This window comes from Schistocerca nitens, chromosome 1 (genome assembly GCF_023898315.1).
Source record: "Schistocerca nitens isolate TAMUIC-IGC-003100 chromosome 1, iqSchNite1.1, whole genome shotgun sequence".
In the NCBI taxonomy this organism is placed as follows: Eukaryota; Metazoa; Arthropoda; class Insecta; order Orthoptera; family Acrididae; genus Schistocerca; species Schistocerca nitens.
The window spans coordinates 1,269,569,262-1,269,595,465 of NC_064614.1; the positions used below are offsets into that span (position 1 = coordinate 1,269,569,262).

At 39.6% G+C, this 26,204-nt stretch overlaps 1 protein-coding gene across 1 annotated transcript in view; it reads right to left on the reverse strand.

Annotated features, from left to right (window-relative positions):
- Positions 1-3,149: 3,149 nt before the first annotated feature.
- Positions 3,150-26,204, reverse strand: part of LOC126202102 (meiotic recombination protein REC8 homolog) — a 352,636-nt gene continuing 329,581 nt past the window's right edge. The window contains exon 15 of the mRNA XM_049936836.1: positions 3,150-3,591. Within this exon, the coding sequence (XP_049792793.1) occupies positions 3,512-3,591 (80 nt within the window). The 3' untranslated portion in view covers positions 3,150-3,511. The remainder of the gene's footprint in view (positions 3,592-26,204) is intronic.

Genomic DNA, 26,204 nt, shown 5'->3' on the forward strand with positions numbered 1-26,204 from the left:
TATTCACTGTACTGTGCAGAGGAGCAATTGCCCATTTCTTATTTTATTTTCTACAAAATTTTTTATGAAAACTGCAATTTGTTATTTCATCCACCAGTGTCCGACTTTTGTCGAACATGCAATGCTTTGCAGATAAAAATAACAGCTGCTGATAATGATAAGGAGAGAATGCCGTTAATTGCAGAATGTGAATTCCATCAGCAAAAAGCTGAGTATGCAGTCATTCTTCCTGTGCTCGATACGTGACTTGAACATTAAGAACCCCTCATATATGACAGCCTCTGCCATGCACTTCACAGCGGTTCACGGAGTATGTATGTGGATGTATGCATGATAAATGCTATAGGCTTATGAGATTCCTATGACAGGTACATTGAAATAACCATCCTTTCCTGACTTGTCTATCCCAAGGTTATTAAATTGCTTAAGATGAATGCAAAGATGGTTTCCTTGAAATAGACTCAGCCAATTCCCTCCCTATCCCTGTTCTGTCAAAACTCTTGCTGCAACTCTGTTGACCTTGTCATCCACAGAATGTGAAACCCTAATTGACCTCTTTCAATGAGGAAAATATACATCATCAATTCATCCATGTGCTTGCTCTCTGCACTTTGTATGAGCATTATCGGGGAGGCTCAGATGAGTGACTGCTTTATTTATGAGCCAATGTGGTAGAGTCACATTTAATCACCAGTTAACACAATGGATCAGAATCGAGCCCTCATATGATCCTTTATAAACTATTTAGGAACAGCCACGCAGTCTCGGGCATCTTGTCACAGTTTGTGCGGCTTCTCCCGTTGGAGGTTCGAGTCCTCCCTTGGGCATGGGTGTGTGTGTTGTCCTTAGCGTAAGTTAGATTAAGTAATGTGTAAGCTTAGGGACAGATGACCTCAGCAGTTTGGTCCCGTAACAACTTACCACAAACTATTTAGGGGCAATAGCTTCATTTGGTTTTCTCCTCCTCCTCCTCCTCCTCCTGTTCCTACTCCATACTTTTTAATCAGCCCCTAAACAACTTGATGGTACTCGTGAGCTCATGTATACAGTTTGTGTCATGTTTTTATCAATAGAACCCTACTTGGTTGGCAACTCTGAATCCCATATAATCATGTAAACATTGTACAGTGTGCATGTTCATGGTCATTAACAATTTGTGATAAGCATGGCAATACTTACGTGGAAGAACGTGTCAGCTAATATTTATTCCATTAATCCGTGATAGTTTCATAGCCACTTCATAATTAGAAGATGAATATTTATACATAAAAATCATATATTCATGATACACAGTTGAAACTGAATGGAACATCACACTAGTAACAGGGCAGCATCTCCAGCATGTTATATTTCATAAGGTCCTCTTACCGTGATGGGTTCAAGAGTTCCTACTATAATGATTATCTCAGCTTGCTACTACTTAAAAAGCACTACCCTGGATTTCCATAGCATTACTGATCAGTGGCTACAAAGGTACCAGGGAATAACAGACATACATGAGGGAGAGATGAGATGCTTTAGCCCGGCACAAAAATGGGCACTGATATAATACAAATTTAGCTTATATTATGTTGGCACATGTAGCACAATAACATACGTCAGAAACCAACTTGATCTGCTGTATATTTCTGTTTATATTGCAAAGTGGTCATGTTGTATAGTGGTGCATCAAAATGAATAATAAATTAGATTACTATGCTATTGTAAAATTCTTTGTTTTGAGATGATTATTAGTAACAGAATTTTATCCAAAGCTTGTGAAGTTTTATAATAAGTCTTCACCAAGATTATCAACAGTTAAGAATTGGATGAAAGAATATGATAAACAATGTGAAGTACACAATAAGGTATTGGATAATGGGTGTTTGAAGATATACGGAATAGCTGAAGTCATAGACATATCAGGGGAAACAGTACAGCATCTTTTATATAAAGAATGAATTGTGAGAAAAAATTGTGCCAGATGGGTGCCACATGTTCAATGCCGTCTAAAAGCAAATGAGAAAATCCATTCCTAAGAAATGTCTTAACTCTATAAAAAGAATACAAATGATTTTATGCAGTAGTTTATTACAATGGATGAGACATTAGTTTGGATTTCTTGGCAGAAATGTAAAAGCAATGAAAAGGGTGAATGGAAGCCAGAATTTCATTGTCAGAACAGATAAAGTAGATTTCTGCCAGAGAAGTAGTAGTTATTGTGGTCTTCAGTCCGAAGACTGGTCTGATGCAGCTCTACCCACTAGTGTATTCTGTATAAGCCTTTCATCTCGGCTTGAGGTGCTGCAATCTTAATCCATTTGAACCTGCTTACAGTATTCAATCCTTGTTCTCTTTCTACAATATTACCCCTGGCATTCTTTGATCCCTTAGTATGTGTCAACTGATCCCTTCTTTTAATAAGCCTGTTTCACAGATTTCTTTTTTCCCCAGTGTGATTCAGGACACCATTATTAATGTGTAATCCTGACATTACATTGGAATAAAAGACTGGCACTTTATTTATTTATTTCCTGTCACAGCTGTAGAAATAATCGTTAATGGTGATTTGTTTCAAATGAGTCCAGATAGTTTTGACCCCACTGTCTGGGTCTTCATTGACCAATTATAAAGTAATACCATTGTAACATATGAAAGTTTTGCTCTGTTCTCACAGTATACATTCAAACTGTCTGCTCTTGGCACAACTTACTTCTATACACTAAGTCAGCTTACTATCTTTACCTAGTGCATGGAAGTCAAAGAGATTATTATTACTACAATTGCTGCATACTATGCAAATCTTCTTAACCAACTGGATAAAAAAATATGAGAAGACGCCCAAATGACAAAAAAGGCATCTTTGATGAAGATGACGAATCGCATCTGCTCATATAGGGAGTCCTGAATTTTTGAAGTATGAGTTGCTGCAATGTAAACTCAATTATGGAAATTTCTTATCCACTGACTTGCATCAGTTTCCAGATCCAAAGAACATTTTTGTCTTGGAAACATTCTGAATCCATTGAAGAAGATATGGCAGTTGCAGGTGAGTATTCTGGAAACCTTTCAGAAACACATTTCATGTGGGAAAATATGAGGCAAATATAACTACCCAAACACAATATCTTTTTACTGTCTTTTCAAGACATTTTTATTGTTCACCCTCATATATGCATACAGTTACTGCTTTACTATTGTTTTTATCTAATATTGATGTTCAGTCTCATATGACAGTTCAAGTTTTTGCAATCCATTCACCAGCTGAAATAGGATTTGAGAATTTCCTTCATGGAAAAGATGTAAACTGCGATTTTATTAAAGATGCACATATATACAACAACATTCAAAACACAAAGTTTATAAAAGCTGCAGACTAACCATGTGTTATTTGGCACTCCAATAAATTGCAGATAAAAAGAGAACCTGTATCAATACAAGTTTCACGGGTAGTAACAAGTGTAGTCGCTATTTAATATAAGATGACGCTGTTCTCTCTGCCCCTTCCTTATAAGTCTCTCTGAAACCACTGTCATGGTAGACTTATGTAGATTGGACCAAATAGTATGCTCCTATCTTGTTGTAGAACTACCTTCTTTCGGAAGTCCAGTTCTGAAATTGAAAAGGCAATTTCTTTAATAATTTTATGAGTTAAAGAAGAGTACACAAAAAACATCAAATACAGTACACCATTTCAAAGAACAAACAATAGAAGGAAAAGGTGACCACTCGCTATATAACTGTGGCATTCATCAGTCGACAGGCATATACACAATAAAGGAAATGTTATTGAATTTTCAGAATGTCATTCTCCAGAGGTAATGCAAAAAACACACAGGCTCACATATAACACCTACGTTGTCACAGCATTGCAGGCAGACTGTGGGAAGGGAAAGAAGGTTGCTTGAGGGCTAGCAAATCACAGAGTAAGAAGGTAAAGTGAGCAAATCACAGAGTAAGAAGGTAAAGTGGGGGTAATGGGGACAGGTTGTAGTGCTTTGAGAATTTCCGCATAAATTACAGAACCACTCGTCCTTCTACTGTCTTGAACACATGATATTTTAAAAATAAGTTGCAAGAACGTACATGTTGCGTGATACATGTTTGTGCGAGCAGGCTGGAAAGCAGTCACGAGCACAAGGTAGATGCGTTGGTCAAACGGCATCGACAAGTGTTTTTCGCTTGAGCCACGGAAGTCGTATTGGAAGAACAAGAAGTAATCATGTAGTATTCTTTGCTGTTTTAGTGGCTGCGATTATTGTTAAAGAAAAATGAACAATTAATTATAGACATATGTTCATAAATTACGAGTGGTTCTTAAACCAACTCACTTATAAATGTAATTAAACGTATTCCTACAACTCGAGCTACGAGTGAAATATGACAAGATGAATATATTTATACGTGGAATGTGAGAATGTTATTCTGCATACTTAACTACACCATTAATTGGTGAAAACATAAAGTTTGTATATGTACTGCACACGTTCTATCGTCAAAAGAGCATTAGAACTTGGCAAGATGGAAGAAAACAGGACTTTTGAGATGAAAATGAGGTAAGCAACCATAGCAACCAAGTATAACAAGACGAGAGAACCATTAAGAGAAACTAGATTAAGCCCAACAATCAAATGAAAAAAAAAAATTGCAAATGCAACAAAGGGAAAGACGAAAGAAAGTCATAACGTTAAAGAACAGAGAGATCTCAATGTATTAGACTAAGAAGAGATACGCCGAGAACAATTCGACTAAGAAAATTTGGTATGGAGAGTACACAGCTCTCACACACATCACAGCTGACACTGATGCTGAAACCAGCATTCGACGTTGCCGGCACCGTGCTGTTCACCAGTGCTGATTCTGCACTTGGTCAGCGACGCAGCCCAAAACTCTACGCTGGGTGAGTGTGAGACAATAATTGTTTGAATTGAAAGTTACAGAAACTATTCAAAGACTATAGTACTGTAGTTAGTATATTTAGAGGTGAGTTTTTTTAATGATAACCTGATCTAAAAATAAAAAAAATAAAAACGCGCGCCCACACACACACACACACACACACACACACACACACACACACACACACACACACGCCATGGATAATACTCAAAAAACTGGGAAACTTCAGAACCAGACATGGCTATGACAGTGACAAAGGAAGTGCCAGACTGGTCTGAAGTAGTGAATTTAATTAAAGCCCAGTGAGCAGTTTCAGCGGCTTTAAGATAGGAACTAAGTCTTAAATTAGACACACTTAATACTCAACTAAATGCTAGATTAGATGACCAAAGAACAGAGTCAAATGCCCAAGTTACTACTTTAAGTAAAAATTTAGAAGCACAGAGTGCAGTTTTAAATGCTCAAAGCCTTAAGTTAGATTCAGTGAATACCCAATTAAATATTAAATTAGATCCTCAGAGTGCGGTTTTAAGTAACCAGAGTGAAACCTTGAACTTTCAAGCAACAAATATATCTTTATTAAAGACTGAATTTGACACTCTAAATAATAAGGTCAAAAATCTGAAGTTAGATTTTAAGATTGAACTAACTAGTACTTGGAATACTCACGTAAATCAACTGTTTACTGACTTTGACCAGAGACAGAATGAGCAATTTCAGAATTTTACAAAGAAACTAAAATTTAATATTGGAGATAATTGTAATAATGTAGAAACTGAACTTAGTGAAAAGTTAGGATCATTTCAAAGCGTATGCAATGTTACGTTCAATGCTGTAAAGCAGAGGTTGCACACCTTAAGAGAGAGTTTGGAAAAACAGGATTAATTACTACCCATGGTCCAATCACAAATTGCAGGCATGAGCATTCGAGTAGGTAACGTGGAACGAAATGTTAAGGAGAAATTATCCACTGCAGACATGGTAAATATAAGTAATCTGGAGGAACAGGTAAAGGAAATAATCGATTGAAAAGTTGCCGAGAGGGTAACCTCCGACAACGTTTCTTCAAATTTAGCTTCAGAACTTAATGATATTAAGAGAGGCACAGATAATTTATGGAAAGAATTCAAACTTATGTAGGACAAAGTAGAAAATAGAATAACTTTACATAATGTTGTGTTTCCTAGTAAAGTTGTAATTGTTTTGTTGGGAGATTTTCACACAAAAGTTAACGGGAAGTATTGGGCCATAAGTAATCGAGAGAAGTTAATATCAGATCAATGGGATCCGGGCAGAGTTACATCTGTCTTCCAAGGACGTTAACGTTCTGTGTTAACAGGCGGAGTGACGACTGTCAGATACCTAATTGTTTTCGGTGTTTCTTCTGTACCATTTTTTCCGCACTGAATTCCCTTCAAATCTTAAACTATTCTGTAATCTATTCTTGAATTCTTATACTATCCTATTACCCACTTCTAGAGACACATACCCATGTGGAAGTATGATAACATCACCCGAAACTGATCTTGGTATGTGATTGAGCTGTCCTCAGTTGTTAGTGCCCGATAAGTATTTAAGTCGCCTTCACGCTCCGCTCCAGTCAGCGGTGGTCTCGAAGCCAGGCATCAGCGTATAGTTAGGCCTTATTTTTGCCTAAGCTATTCTTTGAAAGTAATCTCTTATCTAGTTGATCTATGTAAACCTGGGTGCAGATTAATAAACTGCAAAGAATATTAGATTAATAGAAAATGGAATTTTATATGAATCATTCCATAATTGTGATAACAAGATACATAATTTTACCTTAAGATACATAATTTTACCTTTATGAGATGTGATATGTAGGGGAAGGTTTGTATTAGTTTTGGAAGGGGTGCGTAGTGTAAGTACAAACATGGCTAACAAATGCTTCAAATGGCTCTGAGCACAATGGGACTTAACTTCTGAGGTCATCAGTCCCCTAGAACTTAGATCTACTTAAACCTAACTAACCTAAGGACATCACACACATCCATGCCTGAGGCAGGATTCGAACCTGCGACCATAGCAGTCGCGCGGTTCCAGACTGTAGCGCCTAGAACTGCTTGGCCACACCGGCTGGCAACATGGCTAACACAGAACACACACCACACCTTCCAAACGATCCTCGCAGACAAGTGTGACTGATTCTTCACCATTTGCCATTCCATAGGGGTTGCTAAGATTTTTCTTTGGGTACTTCAAAGATGAAGGTGAGAATGTCCTTTCTGTAGGAGACGTTTAACACCATACCTCCACCAGCTTCTCACACAAGTATCGGTGAAGTAGGCATCCTGGGGAAGAGGGTGGGAAGGGTTTCCTGTCTTTGGGGCTATCTTCTTTCTATTCTTCGATCTTAGCAACCGTTTTTACTTTTTCCTTTCTTACTTCTCATCTGAGTACTGGTCTAGCTTTCCCTCTTTGCACATTCATATACTGCTATCGCTGAAATCATTCTTATTTTCCATGGTTTCCAATAACCTTCAACTTATTTCCTATAAGTAAGCTGAAGCAACAGGATACACAAACACACTTACCCATACACAAAACGAAACACGAAGACGCAAACAATGAAACTAAAGATAAAATTGATGTAAGAACCATCAAGTGTCGTAGGGGGAAAAGAATGTGCACATGGAGAAATATGCACACATGGCTGTTTATTATGATGGTTCTACATTGCCTAGTTACTTGGAATAGATAATTATTAATATGCATGAAAAACAAAGATGCTGTGACTTACCAAACGAGAAAGCTCTGGTATATAGACACAATAAAAAACACACAAACACACACACAAATTTCAAGCTTTCGCAAACCAAGGTTGCTTCATCAGGAAAGAGGGAAGGAGAGGGAAAGACGAAAGGATGTGGGTTTTAAGGGAGAGGGTAAGGAGTCATTCCAATCCCGGGAGCAGAAAGACTTACCTTAGGGGGAAAAAAGGACAGGTATACACTCGCGCACACACACACACATATCCATCCACACATATACAGACACAGCCAGACATATCAGCTACCTTGCTGCCTGTGTGTATTTAAATATGTATACTAGGGGAATGAACCATGAGGTCTACTCATAAAGGATAAAGGAATACAAAAGGCACCAAGAAGGGGACTGATCTGTACCATAGCAAAATAGGAATCAAGAGGGGCATACCTACTGAAATGGAAGGAGGGAGTGCACTCATAGAGTCAACCCATATGTAAGGTAAAGATACTGATCCGAGGGGAAAAGGAATTTATCATGACAGAAGTCACACATTTTGTAGGAATTATTCTGGTAAGTTTGAATTCTATATTCCATTAGCATTATTGTGTTTTATCTAAGTCTACAAGTGTCAAGAAGAACACTTGCATTTGCCCAGAGTTCCTCCAGACTACAAACTGTCTACAATTAATGAGGCTATTCTGTACTAAAGAAGCAGTACAAAGAATTAGAAAAAAGAGTAAAATGCTTAAGTGTCATGAACATCTGGAGCTTATGATTGGAAACCCAAAGGTTTAGGCCCCACAACTCCTAGATAAAATAGAATTGAGGGAAGTACTCCCGTTGTTATAATCATAGTAAAATGAAAAAAGAAAAGCTAAATAGTAAATAAAATGGTTATGCACAGCTAATAAAAAAATGTGGAATTATGAATTGTAATTCTATGTAATACTAATGTACATAATGAGTATGCATAAAATATCGCGTGTTCGAGCTGAGGGGAGGGATATGTAGTGCTTCAAGAATTTTCGCGTAAATTCCAGAACCACTCATCCTTCTACCATCTTGAACACACGATATTTCAAAAATAAGTGTGCGAGAACGTACATACTATGCGACACATGTTTGTGTGTGCAGGCTGGAAAGGAGTCATGAGCACAAGGTAGACGATCGACAAGTATTTGTCGCTCAAGCCACGGAAGTCATATTGGAAGAACAAGAAGTAATCATGTAGTATTCATTGCTATTTTAGTGTCGCAATTATTGTTAAAGAAAAGTGAACAATTGATTGTAGACATTTAATTGTACTTCATGTGTTGGATTTGCTAGAAACAAGACATGTTCATACATTGTGAGTGGTTCTTAAACCAACTCGCTTATGAATGTTAATTTAATGTGTTTCTAACCTTTGCATACATGAGGAGACTTATTTGACAGTGTTTGTTTATGTGGAGAATGAGATGTGTAAAAGTTTGATGTTTGAATATACATCATTAAGTGGAGCAACAGAAACTTCGTATGTCTGCTTATTTTTACAAGTAGAAAGAGTCTTGAGAAATTCCTGTTCCTAGCAAATATACTTTGGAGACAAGAAGGAAAGGAGGTTGCAGCAGCAAGCAAGGAAAGTCGGCTGACCATCTCAAGTAAGTCGTATCATTAAGGAAGTGGGAGTTTACACACATACATCACCACTTTAAGTAGTCCAAAGCGTTAGAATGTGTGAATTAGGTGTAGGCTGGGGACCATGGACTGTGAGAGGCAAGATTGAATGTACATTTTTTGTCAGTTCTGATCTGTTTCCACTGTAGGAATGGGGAAGGGGACAGTAGATCTTTATCTAGTTCTGTGTGATGCCGAATTTGCACGTGACGCTGAAGGTAGCCCATTGGAAAGAACTGAAACTTCTACAAGATTCACATTAAATATTCCTAGATAGACTGACAACAGTGATCTGAGTTTTGTGGGTTGTTGGGAGGAAGTTTTGAAGTGTGTGATGGATGGAAGAAGCCACCAAGACAGCACTTGCATGCTATGAGGCATTGGTTGACAGGGGGATGGTTCACCAGAGGTATGACATGCCTTGTTGGGCAATGGTATTCCAAGGCAGGCTTAGGAAAACATTTTACTTTTGAAGTGCTCTTCCATTTATTGGAGAAAAGTGTTTTAATTTAGGACAGACCCTGATTTGATCATCCTCCCTGCAGACAAAATCTCTACCACTGCTGTGATTGACTGCAGCGATACCTAACAGAAGGCATCTGCCAATTCCCTCACTCTACCACCTACAATCTGTGCTATGGTGATCCCATTCCAGAGGTCAAACATTCCTCTAATCCATACTAAAATCACTTGGTCTAGCCAAGTACCCGTCTTCTGAACCAGTAGGCTATTAAAATTTTATCGCCCCTACCAACATCTACAATTCGATACCCTACTTCATAATCATGTTAATTACATTTTTTTTGTCAATGAACTTGTAACTTCATTATTTGTGCACTATTGTCCTAATTACACCACATTTTTCCTGTAATTAGTATGACAGTAAACTAGGGGATCAATATGTCACTTCCTACATTATTTTTATGACCCAACAATTTAGTTAAGATTACACAAGAAATAGCTTTTGGGCATATTTTTGAGCTAATAAAAGCTCAATCATATACTACTAATAATGATAATTTTTATTGAGCTTGATTACAGTTTAAAACAATATATTCAATTAACTGCTTACAATTTGGCTGATGATGATGATGAAATTCGATTAATTAAGTTATGGAAATTCTACAATACTATTCGCAAAATCATCAAGTATATCATCATATGAAATCTTGTTCATTAGTTCTGACCCTATGTGCAAAAGAGCTAAGGAATTTAGCTTTTCTTGGCTTAAGGCATATCTTAGATATGATTATGCAAGGAAAGCTTCTCTCACCCAAACTATTTGTCACAGGAATAAAGATAGACTTTTCAATGATCGAGAATATGGTTTTACCAAAATTCTTTGAGAAGAAAGGTGGCACTGTAAATGCATGTGTTCTTGAACTAAGTCAGTTTCTAAATCATTAGGATACATTTCTTCCAAGAGAAAGGCTTTTTTTGTTAGGGCTGATGATGACAATTCACTCATTTTGGTCAAAAACGAAAACTTTTCATTGAACCTGTTGTAGGCCTCCAACCAATCTTTTAATTTGGATACAAGTCTATCAGTAACGATGAGAAATGTGTTACCTCTGATAGTATCACTCACAGTCTTTCTCATTTCTTCATCGAGCATTTCATCATATATTTCTTTCCTTTTCAGTTGTATTACTGTATACTGTTTTGATATGCTTAATTCTGTCACCTTTTCTTTGAGATACTTAAAATTTTCTCGTTCAGTAACAAAAAACTTGCAAAGAGGTTCATAAAGATCGGCAACAGTGATTGAATCTACAGTAGAAGCCTGAATTTGAAAATTCGCTTTGTCTTTTCTTTCTACAAAATCATTCCACACAACAACCATTACCACTGTTTCCAAGTTTTCTAAATTGAAAAGTATTCCCTTGCTTTGTTTTGCATTAAAAGCTTTTTGGTACAATCATCCTTGATTGATTTAAAATTTTTTAAGCGTTTTTCTTAAAGTGATCTGAAGAATTGACAAGCTTCCGTGCAAAATTCAGCAGCCATAGTTGCCCCTAAATTTAAAGATTGGACAGAGCAAGGAATGAAAGAACCAAAAGGTGCTTGGCTTTGAATTTGAGCCTGACTTTGAATTTGAGCCTGTAAGCCACATACACTAGACATATTCACGGTATTATCATATGATTGTCCACAACAGTCTTCAATATAGACATTTCAAAAAAAGTTTTGCATCACCCAGTTCCCACAACTCCTGAAGATAGACTTTGACTTTGGATATTGTATCACAGACACAGTCCCTTTGACTGTTTAGAGATGTCACTAAACCTGCCCAAGGATGTAAAGAACAATGCAAGAGCAGCACCTATGAGATGGAGGGAGTCCAACAGCCGATCAGTTCCAGTCATTCCACCAGGAAGGAGGTACACGGCTCATGTTGTATGTAGTTCAACAATGCCTACATGGTCAATACCACAGTTCGATTGCGTCTGCATTGTTACCTTGGGCCAGGAAGGGCTCTCAGCAAGGGAAGTGTCTAGGCATCTCGGAGTGAACCAAAGGGCTGTTGTTCGGACATGGCGGAGATACAGAGAGAGACAGGAACTGTCGATGACATGCCTTGCTGAGGGCACCCAAGGTCTACTACTGCATTGGATGACCACTAGCTACGGATTATGGCTTGGAGGAACCCTGACAGCAATGCCACCATGTTGAATAATGCTTTTCATGCAGCCACAGGACATCGTGTTACAACTCAAACTGTGTGCAACAGGCTGCATGACGCGCAACTTAACTCCCAACGTCCGTGTCGAGGTCCGTCTTTGCAACCACGACACCATGCTGTGGGGTGCAGATGGGCCCAACAGCATGCTGAATGGACCGCTCACGATGGGCATCACGTTCTCTTCACCGATGAGTGTAGCATATGCCTTAAAACAGACAATCGTTGCAGACGTGTTTGGAGGCAACCCAGTCAGGCCTTACACACACTGTCCAGCGAGTGCAGCAAGGTGGAGGTTCCCTGCTGTTTTGGGGTGGCATTATGTGGGGCCGATGTACGCCGCTGGTGGTCATGGAAGATGCCGTAACGACTGTACGATACGTGAATGTCATCCTCCGACCGATAGTGCACCCATATCGGCAGCATATTGGTGAGGCATTCGTCTTCATGGACGACAATTCGCGCCACCATCGTGCACATCTTGTGAATGACTTCCTTCAAGATAACGACATTGCTCAAGTAGAGTGGCCAGCATGTTCTTCAGACATGAACCCCATCGAACATGCCTGGGATAGACTGAAAAAGGCTGTTTATGGACGACGTGACCCACCAACCACTCTGAGGTATCTACACTAAACCGCCATTGCGGAATGGGACAATCTGGACCAACAGTGTCTTGATGACCTTGTAGATAGTATGCCATGATGAATACAAGCATGCATCAATGCAAGAGGACATGCTACTGGTTATTAGAGGTACTGGTGTGTAGCAATCTGGACCAACTCTGAAAGTCTCACTTTATGGTGGTACAACATACAATATGTGGTTTACATGAGCAATAAAAAGGGCAGAAATGAGGCTTATGTTGATCTCTATTCCAATTTTCTGGACAGGTTCCAGAACCCTCAGAACCAAGGTCTTGCAAAACTTTTTTTGATGTGTGTTTATGCTCAGTGTTTTGAGTTTAGAAATAATGGCAGAAAACATTTCTTCAGCTTTATGTCCCACTTAGGGCAGAAATTTGAGAAAGCTTTCACATTGTTCGCCTATTTCCAAAATGTATCTAACGAGTGTAAGTTGGTCAACATGTGCTATGTCTGGTGTTGCACTGACAATTGAGGAAAAATATTTGTGCTTCTTATCTTACCTCCATTTTGTTTTACGACTTTATGACCCTTCAAGAGAAGGAACCCATCACAAGCGGTCTTTGATAAGTAACTGATACTTCCAAATCATACAATTAACTTCCATTAAACAGTGGAAATTCCACAATGTAATAATGACATTTTTAGGAAAAAGACAGTTGCTACTCACCATACAGCGGAGGTACTGAGTCGCTGATAGACACAACAGAAAGCCTGTCAGACAAAGCTTTTGGCCAAACAAGCCTTCATTGGAAGTGTGTGTGTGTTGTCTGATTCTGATGAAGGCCTGCTTGGCCAAAAACTTTGTTTGACAGTCTTTTAGTTGTGCTTATCTGTGACTCAGCATCTCCGCTATGCAGTGAATAGCATCAGTCCTTTTCATAATACTGTCAATAATTTCTGTTATGCGGATGACACAACTTTTCATTTTTTCATCTGAAAACGAGGCCTCTTGAACACAGTCACTTCACTATGGCAACTACCGTATTCAGAACATTTCTCCAATAAGTAATTTCTTCGTCAATCTGGACAAGCAATCAATTGTTGAGTCAGCCATCAATCTCACTTCTAACTTCCAAACTAAGGATAGGCTACTGTATTTATGACGCACAGAGTTTTCATGCTGAGTTCCACAGTGTTCTGCATTTTTCCAGTCATTAAATCCTTCGTTGTCAAACTGAGTCTTATTCTCCAATGGACCTAATACCAAACAGGGCCCATAATATACAGATCTTTTACTTTTGGAATAAATCAGCCGATTTTGGCAATTCATTTCACTATTTTTCTGTTTTCTTTAGAAGATACTCACTGGCAATAAATGCTGCTGATCAGCATATATTGTTTCCCCTTTTCGCAAGTCATCACACTTGTTCTGATCGAGGCCATAGCTTGCAATATTCTCCCTTAAGGGACCATTAATTTCTCATAAAGCTGGATATTTGTTTGCATGTACTGTTGTCTGCACTTGATAATTACTTAATGACTGATTCTGAGATAAATCTTCAATTGCTATACTTACTGATGATTCCTCTACTTCCTCTTAGTCAAAAACATAAATATCCATTTTGTCAAAAGTACATTGTTCAACAGGTGACTGTTGTTGTTGGGCCACAGAGTTCAAATCTATTTCATCTTTTTCAGATTGTGTTTTATCCATGCATGATGTTGAAGTTCCTGGTCTTTCAGCATCACTTTAAAAAAAAATTCAATTTTTATCATTTTACAGATAATCTATTCTTGTTATTGTTTTCTTTTTTTCATTTTGTCCTCCTTTTTATACTCAGTTCCAATAGGTAACATTCTCCCATCACTCTAACAATTTTTTATACAAGAACTGAAATTAAAAAGATTACATCCGGAGTTATTTAATTAGCAGTATCCTTTGTTCAGACTTCAGACTTTGAATAATTACCTAACATAAGTTCAAGAAATTTATTTAAATATGATATAACAAATAAAAAAAAATCAAAATTTCTTTGCATAGTTTCCGAAACACCTATTTACCAAATTAAATTACATCTTACTGATTAGTTATGATTATTTATGTACTATCAGTTTGTATGCACCTGTGATGTTACATTACAAAATTATTCATACAATCCACAAAACACATTGAAAAATTACAGCACACGACCAGCAAAATGTGCTAGAGAAATATTTATGTGTATTATTTGGCCACAATAACTTGACAATTGCACATGTGCTGGCACAAGCAGAGAAAATTGGCACTAGTTGAAAGATATTCATTTGTGTGTGAGCACTGCCACTGTTAAGCTGCTCATAGATGCTAAGTAGTGCTGTACATATTGTTACGGGTCATGGTGCTAGCTACTGTTGCAAGCAACAGACACTGCCTTCCCCTTACCACTCATCTCCCCTCAACAGCTTTAATGTGGCGGCAAAGCCATTCCCAGCAGCCACTGTGCGAATTGTCAAGTTAATATCGTCAGATAGTATTAGAAATTGCAGGATGCAATTAACCAAAGTCACTTTTCTTTAGTTTTTGAAGTAAATATGGGATGGAACTTCCCCATTTGTATCACTACTCTATATCTACACTACGCGATGAAAAGTATGCAGACACCCCCAAAAACATACGTTTTTCATGTTAGGTGCATTGTGCTACCACCTACTGCCAGGTACTCTATATCAGCGACCTCAGTAGTCATTAGATATCGTTAGTGAGCAGAATGGGGTGCTCCGCGGAACTCACAGACTTCTAACGTGGTCAGGTGATTGGGTGTCACTTATGTGATACATCTGTACGCAAGATTTCCATGTGCCTAAACATCCCTAGGTCCACTGTTTCCGATGTGATAGTGAAGTGGAAATGTCAAGGGACATGTAAAGCACAAAAGCATACATGCCGACCTCGTCTGTTGACTGATAGCGACTGCCGACAGTTGAAGAGGGTCGTAATGTGTAATAGGCAGACATTTATCCACACCATCACACAGGAATTCCAAACTGCATCAGGATCCACTGCAAGTACTATGACAATCAGGAGGGACGTGAGAAAACTTGGATTTCATGGTCGAGTGGCTGCTCATAAGCCACACATCATGCCGGTAAATGCCATACAATGCCCCGCTTCATATAAGGAGCATAAACAACGGACGATTGCCTTGGAAGAACGTTGTTTGGAGTGATGAATCACGGTACACAATGTGGTGATCCAACGGCAGGGTGTTGGGGTACATCCCTGTAGTGAACTGGTCTGCACAGAGTCCTCACCTGAATCCTATAGAATACCTTTGGGATGTTTTGGAATGCCGACTTCATGCCAGGCCTCACAGATCGACATCGATACCTCTTCTCAGTGCAGCACTCCATGAAGAATGGGCTATCATTCCGCAAGAAACCTTCAGGCACCTGACTGAACATATGCCTGTGAGAGTGGAAGCTGTCATGAAGGCTAAGAGTGGGACAACACCATACTGAATTCCAGTATTACCGATGGAGGGCGCCACGAACTTGTGAGTCATTTTCAGCCAGGTGTCCGGATACTTTTGATAACATAGTGTATCTCTCCTAAACTCAATGCCACCATGCAGCATATGCCTACAACAGCTTGACTGTGCTTCAGCTCCTGCGGTGGACACACCGTGTTCATGCAGTCAATCAAGCCAGACACACTTAGCAACTAGTCATGTCACTCGTTCCCACGTTGCAACCAAATGTGACTATGCATATTGTAGAAAAATTTATCTAAGTGTGGAAACATTAAATTTTCAATTGTTTGTGTGGACCTAATAACATTTAGGTATATAAACATGAATCTTTTCAATTCCTATAAGACATAAAAAAAATTTTGATGCCAAATTAGCCACCCCTAAAATCTGCCGCCCTAGACTCCAACTTACTCAGCCTGCTGGTAAATGCACCACTGTTATGCATGCTTCCCAAAATCGGTAAACCCCCTCAACACCCACTTCAGCTACTTACTGTGCTCCCACCCAAGCAATCTCAAATCTTGTTGACCAACAACTCCAATCTATTGTCCACAACACAACTTCCCTTTTCAAAGATCCCAACTGCTTCCTTCATAGTCTCTCAACTATTCTCATATCATTATCACTTGGATCCCTACTCATCTCTGCCGAGATCACCTCCCCATATATCAACTTTCCTCATGCTAATGGCCTTGCTACTGTCAAATATTACCTCTCCAACATCCTACTAACTCAAAGCTCACAACCTCATTCCTTATAAACTTAGCCAACTACACCTTTACCTGTAACTACTTCTCTTTCAAGGGGAAGATACACAAACAAATCTGCAGCATAGTCATAGGTACTCATATTGCACACTCAAATGCAACCTGTTTATAAGCCACTGACAAGAAACCTTACCCATTCAAGATCCTGAAACCTGATCTGGTTCAGGTTCATTGATTATTTATAGGACCTGGACCTAGGGTCAAGATATTCTACCCCCGTTCCTCCACAGCCTCAACAGTATATCTCCTGTTTCACCTGGTCCTCCTCCATCTAGTGATGCATCTCCCTCCACCTGTTCAATGGCTAGATGAAAACCCTTGTTCGTATCGAGGCCACACAAATAAACAGTACCTCCCTTATTATAGCTGCTAAACCTATGTTACCACCTGTGTATGTAGCATTTACAGTGACAAGCAATCCCTTGCCCAGTATGCTGAAGGTTTACTAAGGATTTCACAGAGAGGCACTACCCACTGAATTAGCAAGCAAATAATCTCCTGCACCATATCCACACATGCCTCTAATTCTCCAACTTCCTCCATGAAATAGCTGCAAGGGAGCATCCCTTCATTATCAAATATCACCTTGGACTGGAACAACTTAACCACATCCTTCTCCAGTTTCAACCAATTTGGTCCCAGCACTTGCACACTGACAGTCTGCTGCCCACCTGATCTACAACATATGCTGGTTCACCCTTAAGTCTCAGCTACTCCCAACCCCTTCCCATATATGTCATATTCCATGGAAGATTTAGATGCAAGACCAGTCCTCTGCATCCCTCCAAGCACAACACATTCCAGTGCCCTCACAGATTCATCTTACCCAGTCACCGAAGGGGCCAACAGTGTTAAATAGTCATGTCATAAGATAAATCTGCTATAAATTTTGCACAGCATTTTACATAGTTTTGTCCACCAACCACCTGTCCACCCAAATGAATTCCACTATCATCTGTGGCCAAGAGTAGTGTTGCCCAGTTCTTTCAGTGGTTTGGGTAAAGATAGTGGTTTCACAGAACAGCACTGGACAGTAAATAGGTACATTACCAGAATTTGAACACTGCTGTTCATTTGTTGGAGCTGTGTTCTTTCACAGAACATTACAGCTGACAATGGCCACATGTGCGTGTATGCGTATGTGAGTGAGTGAGTGAGAGAGAGAGAGAGAGAGAGAGAGAGAGAGAGAGAGAGAGAGCTGAAGGGTAAGAATATAGGAATGCTAAGAATGCTTGTCCATTTACATGTTGCACACATGGATATGATGAAGGTTGTGGGTTTGAAGTGTGAAGTGGGCAGCCTAGGAAGGAATAATGCAAAAAGAGATCACTAAGAAAACTATACAGAAATGACTATAGGGGTAACTAAAGTGACAAAGTGAAGAATGAAGTTGGAGAATTGGATGAGTCACAGATGAGTAGAGAACAGTGATTAAGTAGAGACTGACCAAGAGGTAGTCCCTCTCTTCAGCAGCTCCATTCTTCCATCTGATGCTGATTTTAACTATGTTTTTGTTAGGGACCAACGTACCCTTCCCCAGATTGTTTTATTAGCAAAATCTCTCCATGTCAGTCAATGCTCCACTTTCAACTCTCCATCTCCTTTCTCTCTGTCTGCAACAAACAACTACCACTGCCCATCCAGAGTGAACTGTCTCTATACTTCATCTTTTACTGCTGCCCATATCTCTTTCAAGCCCACATCCATTACCATACTTCATCTCTTCCAAATTCACCCTACCCACTCCTATCTAGGACAATCACTCTTTCCAACTGGACCTTAACACGTGGAGAATGTAGCTTTTTTGCCTGAAAAGCAGGTGTTGTTATCAGCTAAGTCAATTACTTCAGGTTTTCCCCTTCTAATTTGAACCCAACTGTTGCTTTGTCACAAGAAAATAGCTTACTGTGAAACACAAAAAATAATAAAATAATAATAATAGTATTGCATGATAAATGATCATGTTCTGAACAGAGATCTAAGATGGCAGCAACAAGTTATGTGTGCTGATCAGTTTTAAATTCTGAAGGTTTTTACTTCTGCGCTGCTTTGCTCTACACATGTGACTAATTGGTCATGTGCTCTCTGATCTCTCTCTGTCATGTGGCGGCTCGCCGCTGGGCGCATGTCTCTTTATGTGACACCATGTAGGTGACTAATGCTTTGGTGATAATGAAATTATGATGAAGGCAACACAATACCCATTGGCCAAATGGACTCAGCTGAGAACTAAACTTGGGCTCCTTGGGTTGGCATTCAGCCACACTGATCCTGCAGATACCAACGCTGCTCTCCCTGATGTCTCAAAGTGATGTTGCTTGTGTGCTAGCTCCAATGGAATGAAGAAATCATGAGAAGCCCACAGCACAACCAGTAACAGCACATGAGAAGGTCTGGTTACCCAGGCAGTGGAGAGCAATGCAGGTAAAGCACAACTCATTTTAAACTTCACATTGGCCAAAGAAAGGGTTAAGATAATGAAGTAGTTAGTAAATCAAAGTGAAAGAAGAAAATGTGTGTTAAGACAAAACCACAGTTCTGCTGTGGATGATCTAGAGCAGTATCAGCAGCTAAGTTTCAGTTTTTGAGATTATAGAAGATGCTGAACGAAAAGTACTGATTAATTTTTCTTGGACATTGCACATGAAAAGCCAAGTGTATATGCTTAATGAAAGTATCAATGCTCTGTAGAAGAGGAACTCACTTTCAAGTAACACAAAATACTAATTATTATCAGTGACTACAGCATAGCTGTTTCAATAGTGTAGCCTTGTTGAAGAAATGGCTAAAGCTGGACGATTAATTCTCCAAAATTAGTAACCTTTAGTAAAAGACACTGTGACATAGATGGAATTTTATTTACTCTAATTAATAACTGCTGCAAACAAGCCACAAATGGCTAAGCTCATGATCTAAACACTGAAGGCAGTAATCTGACAATTTGGCTGGAAGCATGCGTGACACTAGACAGAAGAATCTTTGTCAAAACTTCATCTGATTATTTTATGTCAATATTACTGACATAAAAAATTAAAATAAAATATGCAAACCAACATATGTTTTATGTGAGTTTCATCTGAACTGGGAAAAAACCCTTTTGTGATAATTTCATTAGTTGAAATTTCTTTCAAAATTAGTATTCACGTAGTTCTTGGACATGTTCCCATAAAGCACATCTGAGGATACAACTGACATGATGAATATGATGAAGTGCTTGTGTGCCACAGGGTTTTATTTAGAATCTGCATGCTGTTTGCACTGTAACTGTTTGTGTGTTGACCTGTAAAATTATAAGGACCAATGCAAGACAAAGTGCTGTCCACTGAAACATATTGCAGGAGTGAATGATATGCTGCTGAATAAAACATTAATTTAACTGGAAAAAATTAGGTATCTGAAGATGAGCATGATAGCCCAAAACCAGTTAAGACACTGAAATAAAACTTGTGTTCTTTAACAACAATCCTTAAAGGTTGCGGAGTTCACATGATTAAGTATGGATAGGACAACATTGCTCAATGTCATGAACCTACTACAGTGTTGTAGCGGAGAGAAAAGTGAAACTGTCGTGTGGCATGTCCTGGTTGGTGGATAGGGAAATCCTCACCAGCTTGCCAGTGGACTTATGTGAAATTAAATATTTGTTGTGGACCAAACATACCAACACAATCAAAACATTAGGCTCTCTCCAAGGCTTACAACATCGACAATATCTTGATCAGTGTCAAATATCAATGGCCTCAACCTACAGTTCTCCAACTGTCACAAATATGGAGGAAAGTTCATCAGTAGCTATTTCCCTAGATGATGACCAGTTCACCATCATCTTGAATAATGCAAGCAGGTTTCAGATTCTGGGGAAGATGCACTGACATACTCAGAGGTGTTGGAGATTCCAGGACAGAGCAGACACAAATGCCAGAGCTTTTTCACTACTTCTATACAAACTTACTTCTTCAGACCAGCAAACTGAAACGCAAGTCACAGATACCTTGTCCCAGTACCAAATGTTCATCATGACAATTCAGGAAATAAAATTCATCAATGGAGGCTATACAATCTTCAAAGGGCAGACTGGAAAACATACAGTAAAAACTATCACCCACTGAACCCCATGAATATTTCGTGCCCAATTATGGACTTCACCTCCCCTAAAAGCCACGTCTACACAGTGATGAACATACATGTGCCATCCAACCAGGCCAATGCGCATTCACTCAGGCCAGTGCACATTCAATCATGCAAATAAGACGGACCTGTAAGGAATAGGCATGTTCTGGTAGGAGCTAGAAGATATCCTCCCAAAGGTACCTGACTATCATGCCATCATTCTGCTTGGGATTTCAATGCCCAGCTTGTTATGGAAATAAAATATCAAAAGCTTACTGGAAACTACCTAGGTCACAGGAGAACCAACTCTAATGGAGAGAGACTACTGGAGTTATGCACATCATTCAATCTGGTTCTAAAGTCAACTGATTTCAAACACAGGCCCAGAAAGTACAAGACCCGAACATCTCCAAACTCCTACCTCAGTGAATTCTAAACTGACCATGTCACCAATGAACAGAACGTGAAGCAAGAGATCCAGAATATTTCACCCATTAGACAGAAGCTTTAAATCCGGTTAATTGGGAACAACTGCAAGAAGCTGTGGTCACAGTACAGCAGCTTAGGAGACTGTCCCACTCACAAAATCAAGAAAGCATGTTTTGTGGGATAAAGAATGTTATTCAACAGGTGGGAGGTAACAAACATAAATTCTATAAAACCTTCAAGCACAATCTGAACAAATTCAATACTCCACCCCCAAGCCTACAGTTCACAGATTCCATATTGAGACTAGCCCTTAGTGACAAAGATAATTGTCAGATTCTATGACATTATTTTCAATTGCTCCTCAACTGTGAGGTTTTGAAACTGAATTCCTTTATAAAAACAACGCATCCAAAATTGTCTACATCTACTACAGAAGAAATTGAAATTATCATCCAAGCACTGAAGGGAAACAAAGCACCATATAAGACCAGATAATTTCTGAACTGTGAAAACATGCAAGGGATAAGGTAATCAATAAATTTGTTGTAATTACTCAAGATATTTGGGAAAGTGAAAAACTCCCAAGCCATAATTTACCCACTACGTGAAAAAGGGGACACGACAGATATGAACCACTACCATGGCATCTCTCTCCTGCGAACAACTTACAAGATATTCTCAAAGTGCTCTAAAGAATAGGGTGGAACACAACAAATCAGTCAGCAATTGGGGGAAATACCAATTGAGTTTCGAAACGTACTATTATGCGCTGAGCATATTCTCAATTTTAAATCCATCCTTTCGTATCTGAAACTATGGAACAGAGCATTCATGGTGACCTTCAGAATTTCAGGTATGCGTTTGATTTAATCGACTGAAGCATCCTCTCTCAAATCCTTGAAGAGTTTGGCTTCGATGACAAGATGAAAGTCATTATCCAGCAAACCCTAAACATCACCCCCAAAGTGAAGTTCAGGGGAGAGATGTCTGATGCCTTTGAAATCAGGACAAGTGTGAGACAAGGAGATGGACTATCGCTTCTGCCCTTCAACTGTATTCAACAAAAGGTCATCTGACAAAGGCAGAAAGAAATGAACAACTCAGGGGTAGAAAATGAGGTGAGGCAAAGGCTACAAATATACGAATCTTACAACTGACTGCCTAGCCTTTGTGGATGATCTCATGATTTTTTTAGACTCCATAAATATGACAGCAAAACAACTTAACCAACTGAAAACACAGGCAGCGAAAGTTGGGCTTCAAAAATCCTTTGAGAAGACGCACTTTACAACAAGCATAAAATAAGCACCATGAGAAATGGAGGTGGAGCAAGGAAAAACTAAGCAGTTGTAAGTTGAAATGACTAGCTGAATGGACGGAGCTTGAATTATCAGAGAGAGATGCTGTATCACATATTAGCAAAATGGAAATGGCCTATCAGCTATCTAAAGGCATCTACAATAAGAGATCGATATCCTCCAATGACAAAATCAGATACTACCGCTCTGTTATTATACTGGAGGCTCTATATGAAGCAGAGCCTCTTACAATCAACAAGAAAGGCCAAAGAAAGAAAGATTTTAAGAAAAATCCTGGGTCCCATCAAAGAAAACAGTATAGAAAGTGTCACGACCTTGAGCTATACACCTAAATACATGGGTAATGTATGTGACATTCAGAAAATAAGGATTGCCTATTATGACCATGTGACATGAATGAGTCCAGGAAGGATATAGAAAAGAATATTTACCTACTTTCAAAATTAAAAAAAAAAAAATCCAATGGAATGTGGTTCACAAAAGCAAAAGAAGATCAACTGGAAATTTCTCCTTAAGGTACCCACGAGCATCATGTGTGGAAGGAAATATTATGAATGCAGAAAGGCTTCCAGAAAATGCTGAAGCTGAAAACTGGTACCGAGCGCCATGGGTTTCAAATCTGTGCCAGACGGCATGGACCTCGACTACCACTAGAGGTCTCTGCAGCAGCCGCTGCACTCACTCCTGGCCCGCATATAATGTGAGGGTGCCACAGTGGAGCACGTGGTCCCAGCATCCAATAGCGACGTACCCTATCATGTATTTATTAAGTGCCTGCCTCTCGCTCAGTGATGCCGTCTGATATTCGCATGAGTCTATCAACATCTTGACTGCAGACAGCATGTTTACTTTATTTTGTTTCCATGTATGAGTAGACATTGTGGATTCCTGAGGTTTTCTCTTGTGACCCCATTGCTTCCTGCGTATTGTTGTTTGTAAGGTCTTGCTCAGTCATCCATCATTGTTCGTGTCCATCCTTTCCCGTTCGTTTGTTTGTTTGTAGGCCGCTCCCATTTGGTCCTGTTTGTATTTCATCATACATTTAGTTTGAACCTGTTGATCATGATGATTATGTGTTAAACTACAGGGCCACCAGTCCCTCCTTATCATGAGAAAAACATGTAAGGAGGTAAAAAGCGAGAAAAATGGGGACTTAGCTGCTCAAACTATATAAGGTAGTCAACGAGATTAAGAGGGACATGACAGTAGTTGTTAACACAATAGGAAAAAGAAAATAGTGATAACCCAGGTAGCATCTTACACAAGAAGGCCTAAAGGCACAAAATGGTGAGAGGGGAAAAAAGTAACCTACAGTCACTTCGTGAGTACCCACCACAGATGGAGGCTTTTGACCCCAAATGGTTATTATAGGTTAGAATAAAATCCACTCTCCCTCAAGAAATGAAACACTTTGGAAGTGACTTAACATTGTCTGCAAGCATCTGAGAGCATGCCTCAGATCAACCAGCAGGGTGCAATCAACAACAACATGCACTATCATCAGGAGACTACTACAGCTGGAGTGAGGAGGATCCTCCTCATGCAGAAGGAACTCACAGGTGAGTCTTACGTGGCCGATGCGTAGTCAGCACAACTCAATGCCGTTTTTTCGAGAGGCCTGGAAACATGTTCGCCACACCTTAGTAGACCCTTTAATTGCTCTCAACCTGTTTTGGATCATAGCAGCCTAGCATTCAATTCCCAGAGCCGCAAAATATTATGTTGAAATTGTAATCTTAAGTCTGTATCCTGATGTCAAGTTGATCTCCTGTAGCTGCATCTTTAACAAGACGGTTACCAAGTTCATTTGCTGGAATGACTATGTGTCTCGGTGTCCAGATGAAGGTCACTGTCTCTCCACAGCTGAATAGGTTAGCCAGTAGATCCTGGATGTAGACGACCAAAAGATTTTTGAGATAACACAAGGTTTTGCCTATTAAGCAACTCTTGGAATCACCACAGATCAGAAAGTCCATTGAGGACTGGGATTTGATGTACCACAACGTCTAAGAGATGGCAACCAACTCTGCGATGTACACATGTATACACTGCAGGCACTTGGCAGAGAGTGCTTGTTGTGTCCCCTAGAATGTGTGATAGCATAACTGACCCTGTTGTTGACTTTGATCCATCTGTGTAGATGCATACTGAATTAGAATAATTATGGAGGATTGAGAGAAACAGGTGTTGGGGAGGGGTAGGATAAAAAAGATCTATCTGTATCACTGGACAGAGTACAGCCCCCGGGGGGCTGTTGAGAGGGAGCTCTAGGTACACAGACTCAAAGAGGCTGTTGGCGGTCTTTCAGTAGAATAGCAAGTCAGATCCCCGTTGGTCTTCCCAGTTTTGGGCGATGCGCAAATAGTCTGAACTGCTGGTTGTGGAAAAGATTTGAGTGACATGGGTCGAGGGGGGGGGGGGGGGGGTTACGCGTATTATAGATTGTGACTGCATAACTTGCTAGAAGCTGGTGCAGCAGTGGAACACCAGCTTCCACCATTCCACCAGGAGGCTGTCAACAGGGCTAGTACAGAAGGCTCCAATCGCCAACCTGATGCCAGTCTGGTGAACAGGGTCCAGCCAGCTCAACACAGATGGTGCTGCTGACCCATAGGCAACACATTCATAGTCCAAATGCGATAAGATCAGCACTTTGTAAAATCTCAGAAGAACTGTGTGGTCTGCACCCCACAAGGAGTGACTCAGAAAATGGAGAGCATTCAGCTTCTTCATGCAAGTTGCCTTGAGCTGGCAGACATGTGGCAGCCAACTTAGCTTGTGGTCAAATAAAATACCCAAGAAGTGGAAAGTTTCAATGACTTCAAGTAACTGGTCACCAAGATAAATTTCTGGATATGGGTGCACAGTCCAGAGCTGAGAAATAAGCATAACTCATGATTCTGCAGGAGAAAACTGATAGCCATGATTCAGCCATGGACTCTCCAAAAAGCTACCTGAAGTATCCATATTATCACTTCTCATTCTTCTTATCACCTGTGCACAATAATTAGTACCTTAGGGTTTTAGCTACCAATATTTAAGAGTGTTTTATTTGTCTATATTCTAATTTCTTCCTAACCTTTGTCACTTTCTTTATTTCTTATTCATTTCTCAATTATTTAACATTACCCAATGCACATATAACTTATTGTCTACCTGCTGCTGTCAGCTGTTTTCCACCTGAGGCAGTGATGAATGGAATAAGTTGTCCTGAAGACAGCATATCTCCACAAATGACCTACAGTTTGCCAAACTTTTTTTGGTCACCAAGAGAAGGGCCGAGGAGCAAACAAACCACACTGATTGCCATGGGAGAAGATTGATGAAGGGGGAAAAGTACCACATGCCTTGTGCAGTGCTGACACTACACATTTGTGATTCACATCATACTGAGCACTTAAGAAAGTAGAGTTGACATAAGGAAGTAGCAGACACTTACAGCTTTCATGATGTAGCCTGGCATCAGGGAGCCTCATGATCAAGAAGAGTTTAACAAATAGTATCCACTTGTTCATGTTTGCCATGTTAATGCTGAGCAG